The sequence below is a fragment of the Ursus americanus genome, chromosome 26 (genome assembly GCF_024610735.1).
Source record: "Ursus americanus isolate L20-20 chromosome 26, mUrsAme1.1.p, whole genome shotgun sequence".
In the NCBI taxonomy this organism is placed as follows: Eukaryota; Metazoa; Chordata; class Mammalia; order Carnivora; family Ursidae; genus Ursus; species Ursus americanus.
This window is the reverse complement of record NC_142152.1, coordinates 3,960,812-3,980,746: the sequence shown is the minus strand read 5'-3', so window position 1 is coordinate 3,980,746 and position 19,935 is coordinate 3,960,812. Positions and strand designations below refer to the sequence as shown.

The window sequence follows — 19,935 nt, the reverse complement described above, 5'->3', positions numbered from 1 at the left end:
CCTCCCAGAAGGATGTACCAATGAGCTGAGCGAAGGGGCGGGCTCGGCGCGGGGCGGTGGCTGAGACGCTGGTGCCGCTGGAGGGAGGCGGCAGCAGGTGACGAAGCGGGGCGGCCAGCGATGAAGCCGGTGAGTCGGGCCGAGCTTGGACTAGCGATGCCGCAGGGACGGAAGCGGCCCCGAGGCCAGTTCTAGGGCCTGGGGACAGCCCAGGCCTGGTCGCGGCCGGACTCGCGCTGTAACCGTCCTGGGTCTGGGAGGTGGCGCTTCCCTGGACGGGGGAGAGCGATGACTGAGAAGGAACAGGGTCGGTGGCGGACGTGGGGACGACGGATACTGGCTGTGCACCTGTTGTGCACAGGCTGGGAACTGCCGCCTGCGAAGTCTCCTAAGCCTCACGACAGCCCTGCCAGAGAGGGCTGAATCCGGTTTTACGGAAGAAACTGAGGCATGGAGAGCTAAGATGTCTCAGTGTATCAGTCTGCCCCAAAGGATGTCCGGGGATGCCCCGGGCCCCGCTGATGAGCGGTCCTCACCGCAGACGGGGAAAACCACGGAGGACCATTGCCAACCCCCGTTTGTGGGCGCGTCACCATCCCCCGGGGCCAACTGGCACTGCGTCCCTTTCTGGGGTTCAGAATCCCTGGGCCTGGGGGAGCGGAAACGTCTAACTCTGTTAGGATCTGTTAACGTGGCTGGGAGAGCCTGAGTGAAGGAGCCACACTCACTCTGGAAATCTTGAATCGTCAAAACCGCTTCAAAGAGAAAGGAAAAACAGACGCAAGGAGCTGAGGCCCCACCTGACTCAATCACCTACCACCAGGGTTGACAACCTATTGAATATTAAAAGACCTTCTCTTGAGTTGATAATAGTAACACAAAGAGATCCAAAGCAACTCACATCCATAGCCTAAATGGTTCTGTAATGTGATCTTGTAGTAACAAACAAGACCGTTATAGAATATAGCTTCAGAGCTAGAAAGAACTGTAGCTGGTTACACTTGCTACTGCCCATGTTTCCATGTGGAGGAGCATCAGCTGTCCTTCACTCCTGGCCTCTTTTTCCACTTGTTCCCAGGAGGGACAGCTTGCAAGATCAGCTCCCCCAGTTTGGGAGGAGCTGAACGAAATAGCTGAACCCTTTCTTCCCTTCTCTCTGCAGTGCGTTGTCCATCGCTGCCCATGACTGGGTGGATAAGTCCAATTCTGGGGTGAGGAATTGACAGGCCCACTTGACAACAGCTTTAAAGCCACATCCTCCCTTTGACACTCAGTAATAAAACTAACATATTGATCTCCATTTGCCTCTCCATTGTTTTATCTCTCGGGGGTTCCAACTTGGAAATAAGAAGAAAGATGTATTTTTTATTGGTCCTATAAAACAACTGTCTCTCATGTAGAAATTAGGCCTACAGGATTGAGTTCTAACTCCTTAGATCATTACCCAAAGTCCATCTCAATCTCTCTAGTCCAATGATTCACAAAGTTGAGGGCATGCTATTCTACATGTCCACCCCCCATCAACCAAACTGCTAGGCCATATTGGTGTTATTTTTTGAGAAAAGGGGGAGTTAAAACTATTTCTCTGGCCTTATCGCCTCTGCTCTGATGTCACAGTTCCTGAAAACAAGCCCTTTCTCCTTTTGCATGTATTGCCTTAACTGCTTCCTTATCTGCCTAAAAATCTCCTGCTCATCCTTCAAAACCCAGCTAATATATCTCCTCTGAAGCTTTCTCCAGCTCTCTAAGCAGTCACTCCCTTGTCCGCTCTAAAGTGCATTGTTTAGGGGCACCTGGGGGGCTCAGTTGCTTAAGCACCTGCCTTTGGCTCAGCTCATGATCTCGGGGTCCTGGGATTGAGCCCCACATCAGGCTCCTTGCCCAGCGGAGAATCTGCTGCTTCCTCTCCCTCTCCCTCGGCCTGCCGCTCCCCCTGCTTATGCTTGTGCTCTCTTTCTCTCTCCCCCTGTCAAATAAAAAAATAAAATCTTTAAAAAGAAAGTGCATAGTTTATGCTTCCATTTTAGCACTTACAACTTTCTTTTATAATCTATGCACACATCTCTCCAACTATACTGAAGCTATTTATTTTATAGATCTTTGCATCTCCAGAGCTTGGCAAATGAATGTGTTTAAGAAATGTTTGTGAATTAATGAACAGATCTCCTCACTTTATAGTTGTAGAAAACTGAGACCCAGAATAAACTGAAGTTGCTTGTCCGAGATTATATAGTAAGTGTAAGAGCCAAAACCAGAATCCTGGTTTGTTCCCAATCCAGCTCTCTTTCCACTATAGACCACTGTAATTAATAATAGGATGGTAAAATCAATAATTTATTATTGACATCGCTGATCATCCTGATATTCCAGATTGAATAAATTGCAAATATGCATTCAGTGTGTGTTTAAGCAAGGATCAGCTTCTATGTACATATTTTTCTTTACAGTTATTTAACATAACTAATTTCTTTTGAAGCCTAGTTCATTGCAAACAAGTGAGTTTGACTCATCAGATGAAGAGCCTATTGAAGATGAACAGACTCCAATTCAGATATCATGGTATGTTAACACTTCTGATCAGTGATGAGCTAAATTATTTGATGTGTACATCATAATCCATGTAGATAACGTAGTCCACATATTGAAAATATTTAGTGGTTCTCTTCTGCCAATTGTGTAATTCTAATCTTTAAGGGATCCTTTAATTCCATGATTTATTTACTATCTATGATAGAGTAAGGATTTTCTTTTGGGTGGGGATGGGCAGAGGAGGAAGTCATTCTTTATGCATTCAGAAAACCATAGTAGATACAAGTAGGTAAGGAGCTGATACAGGATCAGAATGTCTCCTATTCAGTACCCAACCTACTTATTCTTTTGTGACAAAAGACTGATATACCAAACATAGGATGAGATGTTTAATTGTTTATCATTTAGTCAAATCCTAGAACTACTTGCCACAATAATGTATCTATTAGCAGACCCTGCTAAACATAAAAGCCACGTTACCATAGATACAAGAGCAAAAACAAATGTTTCTATAAAGAATCAACTTCCAAATCTTGGCAGTGACTTATTGTAACACCAGGATCTCTACAACAATCCATGCTTTCTCTCATCCCTGTTAATGTAATAATCTCTCTAAGAAAATGCCATTTCCAACTACAGGAAGAGAAAAAGAGTGTGTTATCCCTAAAGTTCCTTTTGTTCTGCCATCAAATAGCAATTATCTCTCATTTCCCCTATATCGCCCTTTAAAACTCAAGAACTCATCCAATTTTCAGAGTCACATGGTATTTATACGATGCCCTCGTTTTCCTCTAAACTCACCTTCTGTCTTATGGATGAAGTTAGCTTTTACCTGCTTTGTCCCTGAGTACTGCAAACTGGGAATATGATTTCTTGAATTTATTTTATTTTAACCAAAATCCATTACAACAAGGAATGACTTGTGATTTTTATCCTATGAAATTATATCTGTTTAAGGAAAGCCTACCAAGAAATCTTAAAATAGTAACGTAGACTGAATGCTGGGGTGAAATCCTCAGAAGGCCATTTTCTAGCTTATTCCCCAAGATTATTAATACAAAATATCTCAGGTAACATACCACAGGGTAACTTAAGTATGTTACCCTTTATACTAGCCATAGGCAATCGAGACATTATTATTTTTAAGGTAAGTTTCAATTAACTCGCCACTGTTAAGAATTAAATTGTGACGGGGGTGCCCGGTTTAAGCATCCTGCTCTTGATTTCAGCTCAGGTCATGATCTCAGGGTTGTGAGATGGAGCCCTGTGACACCTGTGTTGGCCTCTGCACTCAATGGGAATCTGCTTGTCCTTCTCCCTGTCCCCTCCTGCAGGCACTCCCTCTTTCTTTCTCTCAAATAAATAAATCTTTTTTTTAAAAAAAAAAAAGGCATTAAATTGTGACAAAGCAAATGATAAGTCCCTGTTTTAAAACTCCCAGGCTTTCTGAGCCTTTTTGTGAACAACGTATTGATATTTGCATATGCATTTTTGTTTTGTGGCTATGGTAAAACTTTAAAACACCCATGTTCCGTGCCAAGCACAAATTTCTTAAATTGAATTTCCATTTTCAACTTTTTAAAAACTGGACTAAACTTACAGTTTTATTCTTTTCAGGCTACCCCTGTCACGAGTGAATTGTTCTCAGTTTCTTGGTTTATGTGCTCTTCCAGGTAGGTAAGCCTACAACTGGCTTCCTGTTGAGATACTTAAAATAATCTGTTTATCAGCTAATAAATACATCATTGTACTGAGCAAGAAGAGAATTTCATAGATCATCCGCCTGGGGAGCTCACTTTTGGAAGCCCTCATAAGCTCTAGCTAAAAGAACATAGATCACTCTTGAACGCTTCCAGACCCATTCACAGTTCTGCATCTCTGATTTACCTATCTTAATAAAACTTCGACACTGGGGTACAAGGTGAGGCTGAGGGCAACAGGCAGGTACTTGTTACAAAAAGGACACAGAATAAAGACTCTTTGGATGAGGCGTTCCTTCAGCTGGGGTCTATGAATCCCTGCAACTATATTCCTAAGAATATTAGAAATTGAAATCCACACTCAAAATGAATTCGAAACATATAAATGATCATATAGGTATGACCTTGTAAAGTAGCTATGTTATGTGTTTAAATATATTTGTTATATGTGACCAAAAACTAACTTTTTCACTTGCCTTATTACTGCTTATAGGTTGTAAATTTAAAAATGTTAGAAGAAATATCCAAAAAGATACAGGTAGGTATAACATGAAACAATCATATTAATAGTTTTTTCTTAATAACACTGAAAATCTCTTTGTCAAAAAGAACAAACATTAGTCTCTGCTCAGTATACCAGATAAATGTTTGTTATTTCATAGTTTCAAACTGTAGACTTATTCTAATACGCAGAGATATTTGCGAAGGGCACAGAGAACTAACTCCTCATTTACTAAACATAGCATTGCTTTTCACTGATTGTTGTAGTTACGCACAGAAATTGCATTTGAGTTTAAAATGTTTAAGTTGGAGGGAGGAAACTATGTAAATAGAAAACTGCCATTTCACTGCCCAGATCTTTGAACACGCTGTCCCTTACAGACTTGATTATGATAGTAAAAATACGCCTGAGCTGAGAACCCAGAGGCAGTAGTGAAATTGTCCATCCTGGGTAGAAAATTTAGAAAGGCAGCATCTAAGTGGGAAAGATGGGGTACAGTCTGATCTTCACAGGCTCAAGGATATTAGCCTCAAGTCTAATAACATCACAAATATCCTAATAACCCACCCCAATTTGTAATTTCCATATTGCATGGTACTAAAAAACTTGGATTTTCAAAACATTTTATCCTGGTTGGCCTGGAGTATCTCAAGGCTAATAGTCCTACCGATGTCCTTATAATACACCAAAATAAACATAAATACACACACACGCATGCACACACCACACACACATCTTGATTCTGACCGGTATAAATTTTTGAAATCTTAAAATTTTTTCCTGGTTGTTTTGGAATATCAATTTATTAATTTGCTTTCTCTGATTTATTCCTTAATTACCAAAAAGACTTGCAGAGGCTAATAGGTTAGTGGACTCTTGCATTATTTGTGAAGATACTCTGATTTAGAGATACCGGCTATGGTAGGAAGATTTCATCTGGAGAACATTTAGGTCATAAGCAAACTATAATGAAAATCACTGGTTCAAGAACCAGTCTTGCACATTTTGGAAAGCCCTATTCATTTAGTATCTTCTATAAAAGGGGTTTCCAATATTTTACCAAACCCTTTGTTTTCCAGTGAGATCTTCGATGGAATGCAGTGTATAAAAGATGACAATCTGATGGGAGAGACCTAGAATCTCCCTGCATCAGCCCGTGTTTCCCTCCTCAGAGTCCTTTCTAGGAAAGTTTGAAAACCACTGTACAATAGAAATTATCCATTGTGTGCAAGAGGCAGAGAGAAAATTATCTACTCTTAAAAATGGTTCAGTATGTGGATTTCAGTTTTAATCCTTTTAGAAGTACAAAAAAAAATAATAGTATTATCTAAAGCAGCACTGTCCAATAGAAATACGATGGGAGCCACAAGTAGAAGCCATGTATGTAACTTTATATTTTGTAGCTGCCATATTAAAAAAGTAAAAACAGATTAAATTAACTTGATATGTTTTATTTAACCTAACATAGCCTAAATAGTATCACTTCAGTGGTTTTAAGCATAAAACAAATTATTAATGAGACACGGGTGTTTTGTACTTATCTTTGAGATCAGATAGATATTGCACATTTACAATACATCTCAATTTGGACTAGCCACATTTCAAGTACAAATCTGGAGGTTCATGATAAAAGGTGCTTAGTTAAATGTCCCTGGATTTAGGAGGCAGGGAGAGAAAGGAGGCTGAGTTCAGCCAGAATTAGTCATTCATTTTGAACACAATACTCTCTAGTGAATATTGCCATAAGGATGTTCCAGTGTATAGAATGGCCTATAGTACTATTGCTTGGTTCATATTCATTATAGTGAAATTAGCTAAGTCACCTAATACTAACACAGCTAACGTTTTATTTCCTAGAGACCTAGCCCATAAAATTAAATGCATGATGGCAAGACACAGTACAAACGTAAAGGAGAACATGAGCTCAGGCACCATGGACATGCAGGGGATTTTATCTACAATGCTTAGGGTAAAACAGAGCAGCAGAGTGAGGAAAGTAGCAAACATGGACTTTGTGAGAAGAAAACGGGAAAGAAATATGCTATTGTTTCTTCACAAGAGTTTATTTTGAAATATTAGATGTTTTAAAATTTATTTTTAAAGCCATATTGAAAAAAGTTTTTTTCAAGAACAGCAATATAGTTGAAATTAGTTGAAAATCTTAAAATTCAGTTAAAAGCATTTTGAATTAAGTTATTGGTTATAATATAATAATTACTATATAATTATTATAATATGATATTATAACCATTATGTTATAATGCTATTATATTATTATACTGTTATGATTATTATAGTATAATTTTATTATTATGGTGATCAACTTTAATCACTTTTTGGTTCAGGTGTTTCTAATTCATATTTTGTGCTTAGTGACTTGATTTTTACCCTACTTTGAAGACAGATCAATATTGTTTTAGATTATCAATAAGTATTTCAAGTTTATAGATTATCATTTGTTATTTACTTAGTTTGGCTTAAGAAATTTAACACCGCATCCTCTGTCTTGACTGTATTTAAATTTGTAATATTTTGTACATGTGTATCCATATCTTGGTTTATTGGCAGAAGAACTAAAGAGCTATGGTATACAAGACATATTTGTTTTCTGCACCAGAGGGGAACTGTCAAAATACAGAGTCCCAAACCTTTTGGACCTCTACCATCAGTATGGAATTATCACTCATCACCATCCAATCCCAGATGGAGGGACTCCTGACATCGCCAGCTGCTGTGAAATAATGGAGGAGCTTGCAATCTGCCTTAAAAATAACCGAAAAACCTTAATACAGTACGTTTCTCTCTTCTCTGTAAATGATGTGAGAAATGCCTTAGTCGGAATGATTTTTCTAATTATTGCATCTTTATTCACTTATTACCTACCCTGTAGCTTGGTGCCAGGATTAAAAGGAGATGAGGCATGGAGAGTACCAGCACATGTCTGCTACAGTGCAGACACTCAGATATTTGCTATTATTACTTCTGAAGAGTAAGGACAATAAATGAGTAGATTTGGAAATTTTTAGAACAGGCTTACAGGCTTTTTATTCTTTCCTCTTGCCTTAGAAGTTTACTTATAATTTTGGGACCCTCCTCCTCCCAAAAAAGGTGGGGCATCATTCTTATAATACCCTTACTCGTTGGTCAGTCTTTCAGTTACTTAGTTGCTTCTAACAGCAAAAAAAAATGTCAGTTTGGGGGGTGCCTGGGTGGCTCAGTCAGTTAAGTATCTGCCTTCATCTCAGGTCATGATCCCGGGGTCCTGGGATTGAGCCCCGGGGGGGGGGGGGGGGGCGTGTCTCTGCTCAGCAGGGAGTCTGCTTCTCCCTCTCCCTCTGACCTTCCTCCCCTCTGCTAGTTCTCTTTCTCTCTCAAATGAATAAATTAAAAATCTTTTTTAAAAAGTCAGTTTTTTAAAAATTAGCAAAGAAATCGTAAGCAATGAGCAATCTTAAAAATATGACTATAAAATTATATTTGATGATAGGGATTTGCCACCAGAATGAAGAGGGACTCTCATTGTTTGTCAATGGCTATGCACAAGCTGCTTGTATGGAATTTTAAAATGAAATAAAATGAGCCAAGGGGAAAAAAGGAGAGAGGGGAAAAGTAGCTTGGAGAAAGGAAAAAGGGAGTGACAGTCAGCAGGAGACAGCAGCAATACAAAGATTAGAAGTGGTGCTGTGGTTAATACAGCAGAGGCTCTGCCACAAGTGAGACGCACAGCAGAGGAGCGCCAGCCACAGGGAGCAAACCAGTCCTCCTCTGTGCTGCTTGCGCTTCTGGAACAAGATAGAGTATTAGACAGCCCGACACCTCAAAAGCCCTACAGTCATTGATTTGAACTAGAAAGTATGCGGACTATACCAAATAACCAGGTAGTCTCAGGGCACCCAGGGAGAGGGCAAGCCCAGCCAGCTTCTCTCCTTAGACCTAGAGCTGGGGGCCTCGTGCCAACAGTTCCCATTCTGGAGGCAAACCAAGTAGTGCACGGGGCTTCGAGGGGACACACTTTTTGTGGCTGAACTAAACTCTGATGTGCGGAGAAACCATCCTACATTCTAGTTTCCAACCTTCCTCTAGGGAAAAGCATAATCTGTAATTGTAAGCGATTACTAATTGCTTTATTAATTATAAAAGCCAAATTTTAGAATACAGTTGTCTATACTAAATTTTTTAATAAGTCTAAGTAAAATAGCATTAGATAATTACATGTGGCTGATGAGAAATATTTTCCACTTTGGGGACCCGTTTTTCAAAGCAGTTCTGGGATTTTTTTTTTATAATACATCTTTGAAAACAGCCTCTACTGAGAAGTTTCCAGAGATCCAACTAGCTCAGATTAGTGAAAGTTAACGAATTCTACCTGAGCAAGTTCTAGCACACCCAGTGCTGTCTGATGTTTGAACGGGATACAAACAGGATGGAAAGATAGGCTGTGTCTCTTGAAAGCTTCTGGCTCCCATAAAATAAAGCATCTGATGAGTGGAAATTTGCATCGTCCTAGAGCTTTCCAAGGTGTCCTACAGTGACTAATTTTCTATCCAATCTGCCATCTTTGAGTGCTCCCATTGCTAGACGGCTCTGGAGTTTATCCCTCAGAAACTGGGTCTGGTAAAATTTTTTCCACCGCCTTGTGTCCACCAGTGCTATCCCACCGATTCGCCCTGTGCATTTCTGTTGCTTTATAAAGTCAGCAAGCACAGTTTGCCTACTGTACCGTGCTGTTTCCCAGCGCTGTCGGAACAAAGAACCACAACGTGGGTAGCTTAGAACAACTGACACTTGCTCTCCCTCAGTTCTGAAGCTAGAAGTTCAAAATCAAGGTGTCAACAGGACCCTATTCCCTCTGAGACTCTGGTAGAATCCTTCCTTGCCTCTTCCTAGCTTCTGGCGGTGGCCGTCGTTCCTTGGTGTTCCTTGGCTCACAACCACATCACTCTAATCTCTGCCTCTGTCGTCACATGATTCTGTGTTGCTGTGTCTTCTTGGGGTATTTCCTCTTATAAGGGCACCAGTCAGCCTCAGTTAAGCATCTGCCTTGGGTTCAGATCGTGATCCTGGTGTCCTGGGATCGAGCCGCTCACTGGGCTCCCTGCTCAGCATGGAGTCTGCTTCTTCTTCTACCTTCCCCACTGCTTGTGCTTCCTCTCTCACTCTCTCAGATAACTACATTAAAAATTGTAAAAAAAAAAATTTTTAAAGGCACCAGTCATACTGGATTAGGGCTCACCCCTGTGACCTCGTCTTAATTTGATTACATCTGCAAAGAGCGTTTTTCTAGATAAGGTCACATTCACAGTACCAGGGATTTGGACTTCAACACACCCCAAGGGGATACACCCACTGTGTACCAAACACTATGAATACAAGACACTCACGCGCTGCGAGGCACAGTCCCCGCCCTCAAGGGGACCCCGCTAACCGCACGACCACGCAAGTGCAGTAGGGCTCACCCAAGGCGGGCACAAGGCAGCCCAAAGGGCAGTGGCGGTTTCTGCGGGGCACGGGGGCAGTTCAGAAAAGGCCACGTGAGCTGGGTTTTGAAGGATGAGCAGGAATCAGAGGACGAGAGACAAAGGTAGAGACAGGCATAAAGCAGCACTCATCTTGCAGAAAACCACCGAAGTGCTCCGCCTCTACCTTTCTGTGGTGGAGCCTCAGCTCTGACGCAGCCTATATCCGGGCACTTTGTAGAAAGCAAGCTCACGAACCCCCTGGGAGTCGGCGTCTGGCCCTTGGCTCACACCCTCCCCCCGCTGCCTCCACAGACAGTAACCATGCCCACCCATGTTCCTGAGACGTCGTCGGCACCCCTCAGGTTCAGGGAACCCTCTAAGAAAGTTAGGAATTGTGTAATGCATTTTTTAAGCATCTTTGTAAGTACTTAGAATGAATGGCTTTGTGGCTTTGAGGTTTAATCATGATTTTTTTCTGGAAAATCCAGTTATGCAGAACTGCTGATTTCTTCACAGGGCTAGACTATAGCAGCTACCATTCATTTACTTCTTACCCTGTGCCAAGCTCTGCTGCAAGCGCTTTACAAATGTTGGTCACCTCATTCAGTCCGAACTGTGATGCAGGTACTGTGGCTGTCACTAGGTTTCAGGTGAAAGGGCTGAGGCCCAGAGAGGGTAAATTCCTTGCCTAGGTTCACACGTCATAATGACAGAGTCACCATTCAGCCCCAGGCTCTAAACCTCTGTAACACGCCACCTCTGTGCTCTTTTTAGATAAGTGAAGAGTCGTCATACAGGCTTGTTCCATAACGCTAAGGTTTTGTTAAGACAGAGGAAAATAAAGTGGCAGTTGGTCAGAATAGTCTGATTTCTATTTAGTAACATGTTCCACTTCTCAGATGCGGATCCTGGAGTTTAAAAGGTTGATAAAAAGGCCCTGCCTCCATTGACCATGAGAGGTGTTCAAAATACCTCCCAACAAATAAATAAGCACACTTTGCTCTTGATTAATTTAAAAATATTTATTAACCTCTGTGTGCCAGGCACTGTGCAAGTAGGCACTGTTAGATTCAGAACTAGAAGGCAGAAAGAGCAAGTCTTTCGTTCTAAGTGATGGGGTGGAAGGGAAACGTACAATATTCAAAAATGTGCTTCCCTTTCAGCTGTTACGGAGGACTTGGGAGATCCTGTCTTGGTAAGAAATGTGTTTTCATTATTCAGTATTTTTTCTACCCTCAAAGTAGGCAAAGATATCCTGTTTCTGGGCCATATCCTCACTTTGTATTAAAATGAGACAAAACACAATATAAATCTGCTGAGACCTAAAGAATTATTTAAGGCCTTTAATTTGGTATTCTCTAGAATGCAAATGAGAGGTATTTTCAACTTTGTTTTGAAGGATTCTGCAAAACATAAACTACAAGTCTTAGCACCTGCATTCTTGCGTTTTGTTTTGTTTTCTAATGTTTTCCCTATGCAGGTGTTACGATACTGACAGTAAATTCTAAACAATATCCATCATAAGTATGAAAACCAAAGTTAATTACTTCATGCAATTACTGTTCATTTTTTTAAAAATGTGTTAGAAAAAAAAAGTTAACAAAATGGTGGACTGGAGTAACAGTTATTCCTTTTGACGGTGGACAGTATCAAAAAATTAAAAACTTGTATGCTTCTAAGGACATTATCAAAATGAAAAGACAACTCACAAAACAGGAAAAAATATTTACAAATCATGTATTTGATAAGGGACTCACCTAGAATATATAAAGAACTCTTACAACTCAATAATAAAAATTTAAAAATGGGCAAAGGATCTGAATAGATATTTCTCCAAACAAAATATACAGATGATCATTAAGGACATGAAAAGATGCCTAACATCAGTAGTCATCACAGAAATGCAAATCAAAACCACAATGAGATACCACTCAATACCCATTAGGATGTCTGTTATCCAAAAAATGGAAAAAATGCGATGGGATGTGGAGAAACTGGAACTTTCATACACTGCTGGAGAGAATGTAAAATGCTTTGGACAACGGTCTGGCAGTACTTCCTCAGTTAAACAGAGTCACCGTGTGCCCCAGCAGTCCCACTGCCAGGTATATGCCCAACACAAATGGAAACACGTCTGCACAAAAACTTGTACAGGAACAAAATTTACAGCAGCATTATTCGCAATAGCCAAAAAATGGAACCAACCTAAATGCCCATCAACTGACAGTGGATAAACGAAAAGTAAATCCATACAATGGAATATTATTCATCCACAAAAAGGAATGAGGTAGTTACATGCCACAATGGTATGCGTCTTGAACACATTATGCTAAGAAGCCAGTCACAAAAGCCCACATATGATTGCATTTACATAAAATATCTAGATTAAGCAAATCCATAGATCAGGGGTAATGGGGGCACAGGGATGATGACAAGAGAGGACAGGGTTTCTTTTTGCGGGGATGAAAATGTTCTAAAATGGACTGTGGCGATGGCTGAAAGCTATCTGTGAATACACTAAAATCCACTGAATTCTGCACTTTAAATAAATGAATTATGTGGTATACTAAAGAACTCAAGAAAGCTGTAAAAAGAATGAAGCCAGTTTAAACAACCACCGTCATTTAAAATCGTAATTTAACTGTCAAAAACACATATTAAAAGTCTTCTGATTCATTTTGCACGACACTAAACTCCCATCTTCTGCACCAGAAGTCTAATTAAATACACAATGCTCTATCCTATCATTAATTATTTAGTAATATACTATTTTCCTAACGTGTTCCATTAGTAGCCGCTTGTCTCCTACTCTACCTGTCTGACACAGTGTCACCACAGCAAGCCATCGACAGCCTGAGAGACCTGCGAGGGTCTGGAGCAATACAGACGATCAAGGTAAGGAGGCTGCCCGCTCCTGGGAGCTCGCGGTTTGGGGGCAGTCACAGGCACAGCGGAACCCGCCATTGCGAGGGCATGGAAACCCAGGGCAGTCTGCTATTCATCTATCACCTGCTCCAAATTTCTGTGTGAAGCTAACCTGCAGGTCTGAAGAAGTTCACAGTGTTGCAAACAAAATAATGAAAACTCTGAACTTTGCTGTTTACTCTTGCAGGATCTGCTACTGTTCAGTCTTTGCCCATTCAGTTCTCAGGATGAATCCTCTCTTTTGGAAAAATTTGGAAAATTTTAATTTAATATTTAATTTTTCCAAATGAGAGGATTCCTATAAACTTGGTAATTTCTCGGCCAGAAAGAACTAGTGACGATCCTATCCTATCATCAAACTGTTAACAAAGACAAATGACTATAATACAAAAAACCCTGCAAAACAGTTCTAATTATCCTCTGCTGTGGATAATTAAAGAGACAATTTCGCCATCTACTTTCCCCTTAACACTTAAAAATCTCTGCAGTGGCAGTGCCCCAAGGATATTATTATGTATTAATGTTCCTGAAAGATTCTGCAATTTCACTTTATTTCTAGATTTGTAAAGCCAATTTGCCTTCCTTTGCCAAGTACCCTGTCTCAGCATTAGGACTGAATCGGAGGGTCAGGCACGAGAGTCCTGGCCTCCAGTGGCTTCCTGGGCTCGAGTCCATCTTCCCAGGGTCAGGGGTCAGGGGCCACGAATGTGAATTATTATAGTAACTGACAAATTCACCAAGCAGTCTGGTGCTCACGGCTTAAATCAGGTCATTCAAAACAATCCATACGGGATCCACTTCATTGTACAGCTTCTGAAAGTAGAGAATTCCCTTTCTTATCTCTTAAAATCCAGTGATTCTTCAAATTCAAGATATTGTCAGGTCTCCCTCTGAAACAAAACCAAATGGTCACACATACCCGAGTGTGTGTTTTGCATCGATTTCATCTTGGAGAGAATTAAGCCCACACTAACAGGGGCTGTCAGTTGACCACCTCGGCTCTCGGTACCGAGCAGGCTTGCCCATCTCTGTGCCGATTTAGCTATAGGCAGTATGCGATTTCAACTTGCCAAAAAGGATAAAAAATGAGATACCTGGCAGAATAAGAATATCCTCTGGTAAACTACTAAAACTCCAAATAAATTATTTAAAGTTTTCTTTACTTCCCTTATCTGTTAACATTAGTGATTTTTTAAAATATTGACTACTATGAACGTTGTTCCAAATGGATTCTCTCATCACAAGAAGCAGAAATCCAGGGCCTCCATAATTTAAGAAAAAGATTAATCGTTAATTGCTATAGAAAGTACCCTCTCCTCCCTACGTAACCCCCAGAGGAAAATACATTAGCAAAAAGAATGCCTTCATGTATTATTTTTAATTTTAACTTGCTCCTGCCAGTAAAGGGAGAAAGGATTTTACAGATTTATAAAATATTCATGTGTATTGAATGCTACCTTCTGATTTTTAAAGCAATAGTTTTTTTCACACTACATGCACCTTTATGAAAAGGTGAAAAATGTCTCATAATGCAAATACTTCCTTACTTAAAAGGATGTAGAACTGTTCTTAGCAATTATTTTTTGATTCCTGACTCCTAGTATTGTGACTACTCTGCTAACTAGTTTTCTACAATATATTTCACTATATCTTTACTTTTTTCAGCAATATAATTATCTTCATGAGTTTCGGGACAAACTAGCTGCACATCTATCATCGAGAGACTCATTATCAAGATCTGTATCAAGATAAAAAAGAATGTCAAATAACATATATATGAGCATGTCTGAAATTTAAGAGCTATTTAACATAATTTGTATTGAAATGAAACTTACTAGTGTTACCAACCTGAATGTACACGTGTATGTGCAGATATTCCTAAAGCTTGTATTGACAAATCTCAGTCGTGTCTGTCATCTCTTACGGAAGATCGAAAAATTGCTATACAATTTTCCTTTTTAGAAATGCACTGGCTACTCTGGAATATTTTACCTGGAAGTAATGCCGAAACAAGCATATGGAAAAATACCTGCCTGTTTTTATTATTTACCACACTTTTACCTCATCTTACTATTTGTAACTACCGGGTGGAATATGACATAGTAATAAGTATAAAAATTATTTTGAGCACCCAAGCTAAAATCAAATAATTTTCACCCTCTATCCCTCCCACATTTTCTCCCATGGTTTTTTCTACTCCATAGACATACAGAAGTGCGAGGGATCCTATGATTCGTCTGGTCACCTCCCACCCAATACTGGATCATCCCCCACCCAATACTGGATCATCCCCAACAGGTGTTCAGCCAGCATTTGCTGGAACATTTTCAGATAAGAGGAATTCACTGGGTCAGACAGCTGCTCTGTTTTTAGAACAATCATTTTTTTTGGCCCTAGGGACTACACGGAATGAATTCAATCCCTCTTTCACATTTATGTTGAAAGCACTTACCCACAGATTAAGTTTCCAATTCCCTCGCTCCCTCACCTCACCCTATGCTACTGAACACGTCTTTTGGTCTTTAACTGTAATGTTGAGCGGTCGGCACTGTAGACAAGGATATTCTAACCGGCATCGGGGGCTTCCGTGCTACACACAGTAGTCCCTTGGCTGCTGGCGATCACAAACGTGAACCAAGGGTCATGGGCGCTTCCACACAAGACAAAGTAAATGTCACCGCATCAAACTTCGTTTTTGAATTACCATGTAATTGCCAAAAGTTCTCTTTTGTCTCACATTCCTCTTGCTGCTGCTGAACCGCTTTAATTTCATTGGGGAATACTTTCAAACAATTACTAGTGCCGTTTGGGATCTTCAGACCAGAGGGCCAGTATGTTACATAATATAAAATCAGTATTTTAATACTTTTATATATGCAGTACTTCAGGAATTTAAGATTTTATAAGAATTACTAAGGAAGATGGGAGAACCACATATCCCACCAGTATCTGAATATTTAAACTAGGGGTTTCTTATCTAAGATAATAAATGCCAAAAGTTACAGCCAGAAAAAAAATGTTTTAAATAAGTACAGGCTGCAATAACAGGTTGGCCTTCCTCATGGTTTCAGTATCACAGCCAAATACAATTTAAAAATCACAGTACTCTATTATACTTTAGGAAATGACTGAAATTGACATTACAAATCTTACATTGCTTTTTCTTACTATGAATATAGAGCTTATTCATCAACACTTAAGAAAGTGGAGGGAAGGGGCGCCTGGGTGGCTCAGTCGTTAAGCCTCTGCCTTTGGCTCAGGGCGTGATCCCCGGCGTTCTAGGATCGAGCCCCACATCGGGCTCCTATGCTGGGAGCCTGCTTCTTCCTCTCCCACTCCCCCTGCTTGTGTTCCCTCTCTCACTGGCTGTCTCTCTCTCTCTCAAATGAATAAATAAAATCTTTTTTTTTTTTTTAAAGATTTTATTTATTTATTCGACAGAGAGACAGCAGCGAGAGAGGGAACACAAGCAGGGGGAGTGGGAGAGGAAGAAGCAGGCTCATAGCAGAGGAGCCTGATGTGGGGCTCGATCCCACAACGCCGGGATCACGCCCTGAGCCGAAGGCAGACGCTTAACCGCTGTGCCACCCAGGCGCCCCTGAAATGAATAAATCTTAAAAAAAAAAAAAAAAAGCAGAGGGAAAATATTGGCATGGATTAACCAAATCCTTTAATAATCAACTGAACTTTCAAAGTGCATGCTTCCCTCATTATTACTGCAAATGCTAGTTAAGCCTTCCATGTTTAAAATGCTTAACTACTTTAATACTAAGTATCAAGGGAAAACATCAATTATCCCATTAACAGAGAAATATGGAATGGCACTACTCAAAAAAAAGTAATTTCACACTGTTGGAAGAGTATTTTCTCTACCTAACCTGTGGGATAGCCCTCCCCCAGAACAATGGGGGAGAGGGGACAGAGAGACAAGCTAGAGTCCTGGTCACACACGAGCCGAGTTAGCTGCTGAAACTGAATTAACACACAGACTCAGCCATTAACCATAAACTACGCAAGGAAACATTTGAGACGGTTTGTATTTAATATACAAATGCAAAATAAATCAAGCTCTAAGAAGGTAGGACTGCTTAAGGGCATTTTCTTTCTGGGCAGTGGTACAGCACCAATCAGTTAACTCAGATTTTAACGAAACATGAGCACAGACGGCTAACTACATTCTATGTTTCTCAGGAGTTTTAGGGTCTACCTGGTCATCAGCCTATTATTTAGGAAATTGTTCTTCTCCAGGCTCCGTGAACATGGTAAGCAAAGAGATTTAAATGTTGAGAAAACACATCGTACAATAAAGTTAACTTATCCATGTGAAGATGTTCTCTACGTCTTCATGTCCACAATGTGCATTAAAAAAATTAACACAGGAGAAAACCTTCACTCCAGTCCCACAGATCAGCCACTTTATATGGTTAATACTGTTTCCCAAAACTAAGTAGAACAAGCGGCAGAGTTGTTTACTCTTTTTAGATACTTAGCTTTAGGACTCTTCATTTTCATCAAAGGGAAATTGTTCTAAGAAAGCTATTCAGGGGCGCCTGGGTGGCACAGCGGTTAAAGCGTCTGCCTTCGGCTCAGGGCGTGATCCCAGCGTTCTGGGATCGAGCCCCACATCAGGCTCCTCCGCTATGAGCCTGCTTCTTCCTCTCCCACTCCCCCTGCTTGTGTTCCCTCTCTCGCTGGCTGTCTCTATCTCTGTCGAATAAATAAATAAAATCTTTAAAAAAAAAAAGAAAAAAGAAAAAGAAAGCTATTCAACATATCCAGAAACAGAGCCACATTTTTCCTCTTGGCATCACTCTGAAGTATTCGTTCAGAATCATCTTCTGAGCTATAATCCTGGTACCAGACACTCACTAGCCGCTGCTCTGACCACAGAGCAGTGACAGGTTTCAGCAGAAGAGCTTAAATAATTTGAGACTAGCAGCAGTTTCCCAAAAGGATATAAGTACTTTTATGAACAATATCAATATTTTTATCTTTCCCCTTCAAAAACAGAGTTGTGTTAAAATATTTTTGCTGTCAAAATTTCTGATTTACAATTATACCATACAACTGATTGAGAGATGCACATTTGTGAGTGTTGAATGGTCTATAAATAAGTAAACTAGACAAATACTTTTAAATACAGATGATTTAATTGGGTGGGAAACATCACCACACTGCTATGACGTAGCCACACCTAAAATGAGAGCTCACATCGCTGCAGGGGCTAAGAGATACACAGAAGTCATTATTTGCACCATAGCAATAATATTCCATGTACACTGTTGATAAACATATAACTGGAAGAAAAGAGAAATGTAGCAAGGAAAATATTTTTCTAGTTTCAGAGTTCACCTACATTTCTATCTCCTTTCTATGCACACATCTGACATATTTTCAAAATACGTTGATTTGGAGAGCAGAGAAGAGCTCTACGAGAGCTATTAGCACGAGTGCTTGCTCCTCAGGCCTAAATACACTGCACGGGCTTTAAATGAGACACATACTGCAAAGGGCCATGCACTTTGTTGCTCTGTGAAAGAACATTATCTGGGGATCTGATCTTGACTGCTAGGTCAGGCAGTTCATGCTGTAATCCATGAGGCTTATCATAGGCTTTCGTAATACTCGACACATGTCAAAAGTGATTGTCTGGTCATTTCCTATCACTTCCCCTTCCCATGAAAAATAATTCAAACTTCAAACATATTAGCACTTTGTCCATCGCCTGGGACCCAACTCTCCTCAACCATGGGACAACTGGGCAATACCAGTTAAGCATTGTGAAAATCATCAAACGTCATTAATAAGTTTCTACCCCTATACCTCCTTGGTACTAAAGGGACATACTCCATGATATACTATTATTACCCCATAGAATAACTGCTAAATAGACTACATTTTTATACAAGATTTTTAATTCAGGGGAATCTGTAGTACCATAGCAAAAAAGACTTGTCAGTATAGATACCAACCACAGTGTGGCATACTACTGGTTTCTGGACGTTAGGAAACTCAAAGATAAATCAAAGCACGTAACAGCAAAAGTAACTGTAACAAGGAGAAAAAAATTACCTAAAGAAACAGCTGTCACTGCACAGGGAGCAGTGTGGTGAAAGCTGGAAGGATTAGGAAGCCAGGCTAAGTATGCCGCAGCTGGGCCTGCAGGGATAACAGAGCGTGAGGGCTGCCTGAAGCAGATTAACGGGGGGCACAAATCAGATTCCGAGCAAGGAAAAGAGCCAGTAGGATACTGCCTAAGGCAAGTACCTTGCAAGTACCTGATTTAAGTTCCTACAATACCGGAGAAGGTGAAGATGGGTAGATATTGTGAGAGCTTCCAGGTACTCAATCTTTTAATCGCTTACATGCCTAGGAACCAACAACCTACCACTGAGATGGGTAAACCTCACTGGCAGTCAGTCAGTCACCTTTGAGGAACCAGCTAAGGTTCGGAAGCATGAGAAGGTGGCTTCCACAAATTGCAGCCAGTAAACCTTGCAGAATTTTGGAGAATATTCTGGAATACATTATTAAAAGGAGATGTGTTAAAACTTATAAAAGAAAGTAGTGCTTGCTGAGAGACCGCAAGGGCTTGTGAAAATACTTTGACAGGAATGCTAAGTAACAGCCCCAAGAAACCTATCTGGACTTGGCAAGGTCTCTCATGATCAAAAGTACTTGTGAACCAGAAAGAAAAATGAGGAGTGGGTGCTGCCATAATTAGCTGGATTAGAAACTGAATCGCTGCTCAAACTGAGCACGAATCTTCAGTGCCTTAGCAACTGGTCAATAGTTTTCTGCATGAACTGACCCAACAGGC

The 19,935-nt window shown here is 40.5% G+C and overlaps 1 protein-coding gene across 4 annotated transcripts; it reads left to right on the top strand.

The window, feature by feature from the left end:
- Positions 1-41: 41 nt before the first annotated feature.
- On the top strand, positions 42-15,476 carry CDKN3 (cyclin dependent kinase inhibitor 3). Of its 4 annotated transcripts, none has more exons than XM_087855969.1 (8): positions 42-129; positions 2,477-2,559; positions 4,147-4,202; positions 4,723-4,767; positions 7,300-7,522; positions 11,354-11,385; positions 12,982-13,099; positions 15,372-15,476. In XM_087855969.1, exons 1-8 carry the CDS (start codon positions 121-123, stop codon positions 15,448-15,450), a joined length of 645 nt encoding a protein of 214 aa, XP_087712095.1. In that variant the 5' UTR covers positions 42-120; the 3' UTR covers positions 15,451-15,476. The 4 variants fall into 4 exon arrangements, with proteins under 4 accessions (XP_087712095.1, XP_045666449.1, XP_045666448.1 ...); XM_045810493.2 differs by lacking the exon at positions 15,372-15,476 and adding an exon at positions 14,781-15,014 and having other exon boundaries at positions 7,303-7,522; positions 12,982-13,085; XM_045810492.2 differs by lacking the exon at positions 15,372-15,476 and adding an exon at positions 14,781-15,014 and having other exon boundaries at positions 12,982-13,085.
- Positions 15,477-19,935: the final 4,459 nt, after the last annotated feature.

Bases quoted from the DNA above. Each gene is read 5' to 3' on its own strand.
- CDKN3 (XM_087855969.1), top strand. The intron at 11,386-12,981 runs GTAAGAAATGTG...GTGTTCCATTAG, and splicing joins ACTTGGGAGATCCTGTCTTG to TAGCCGCTTGTCTCCTACTC. The intron at 13,100-15,371 runs CGCTCCTGGGAG...CCTCCCACCCAA, and splicing joins ATCAAGGTAAGGAGGCTGCC to TACTGGATCATCCCCCACCC.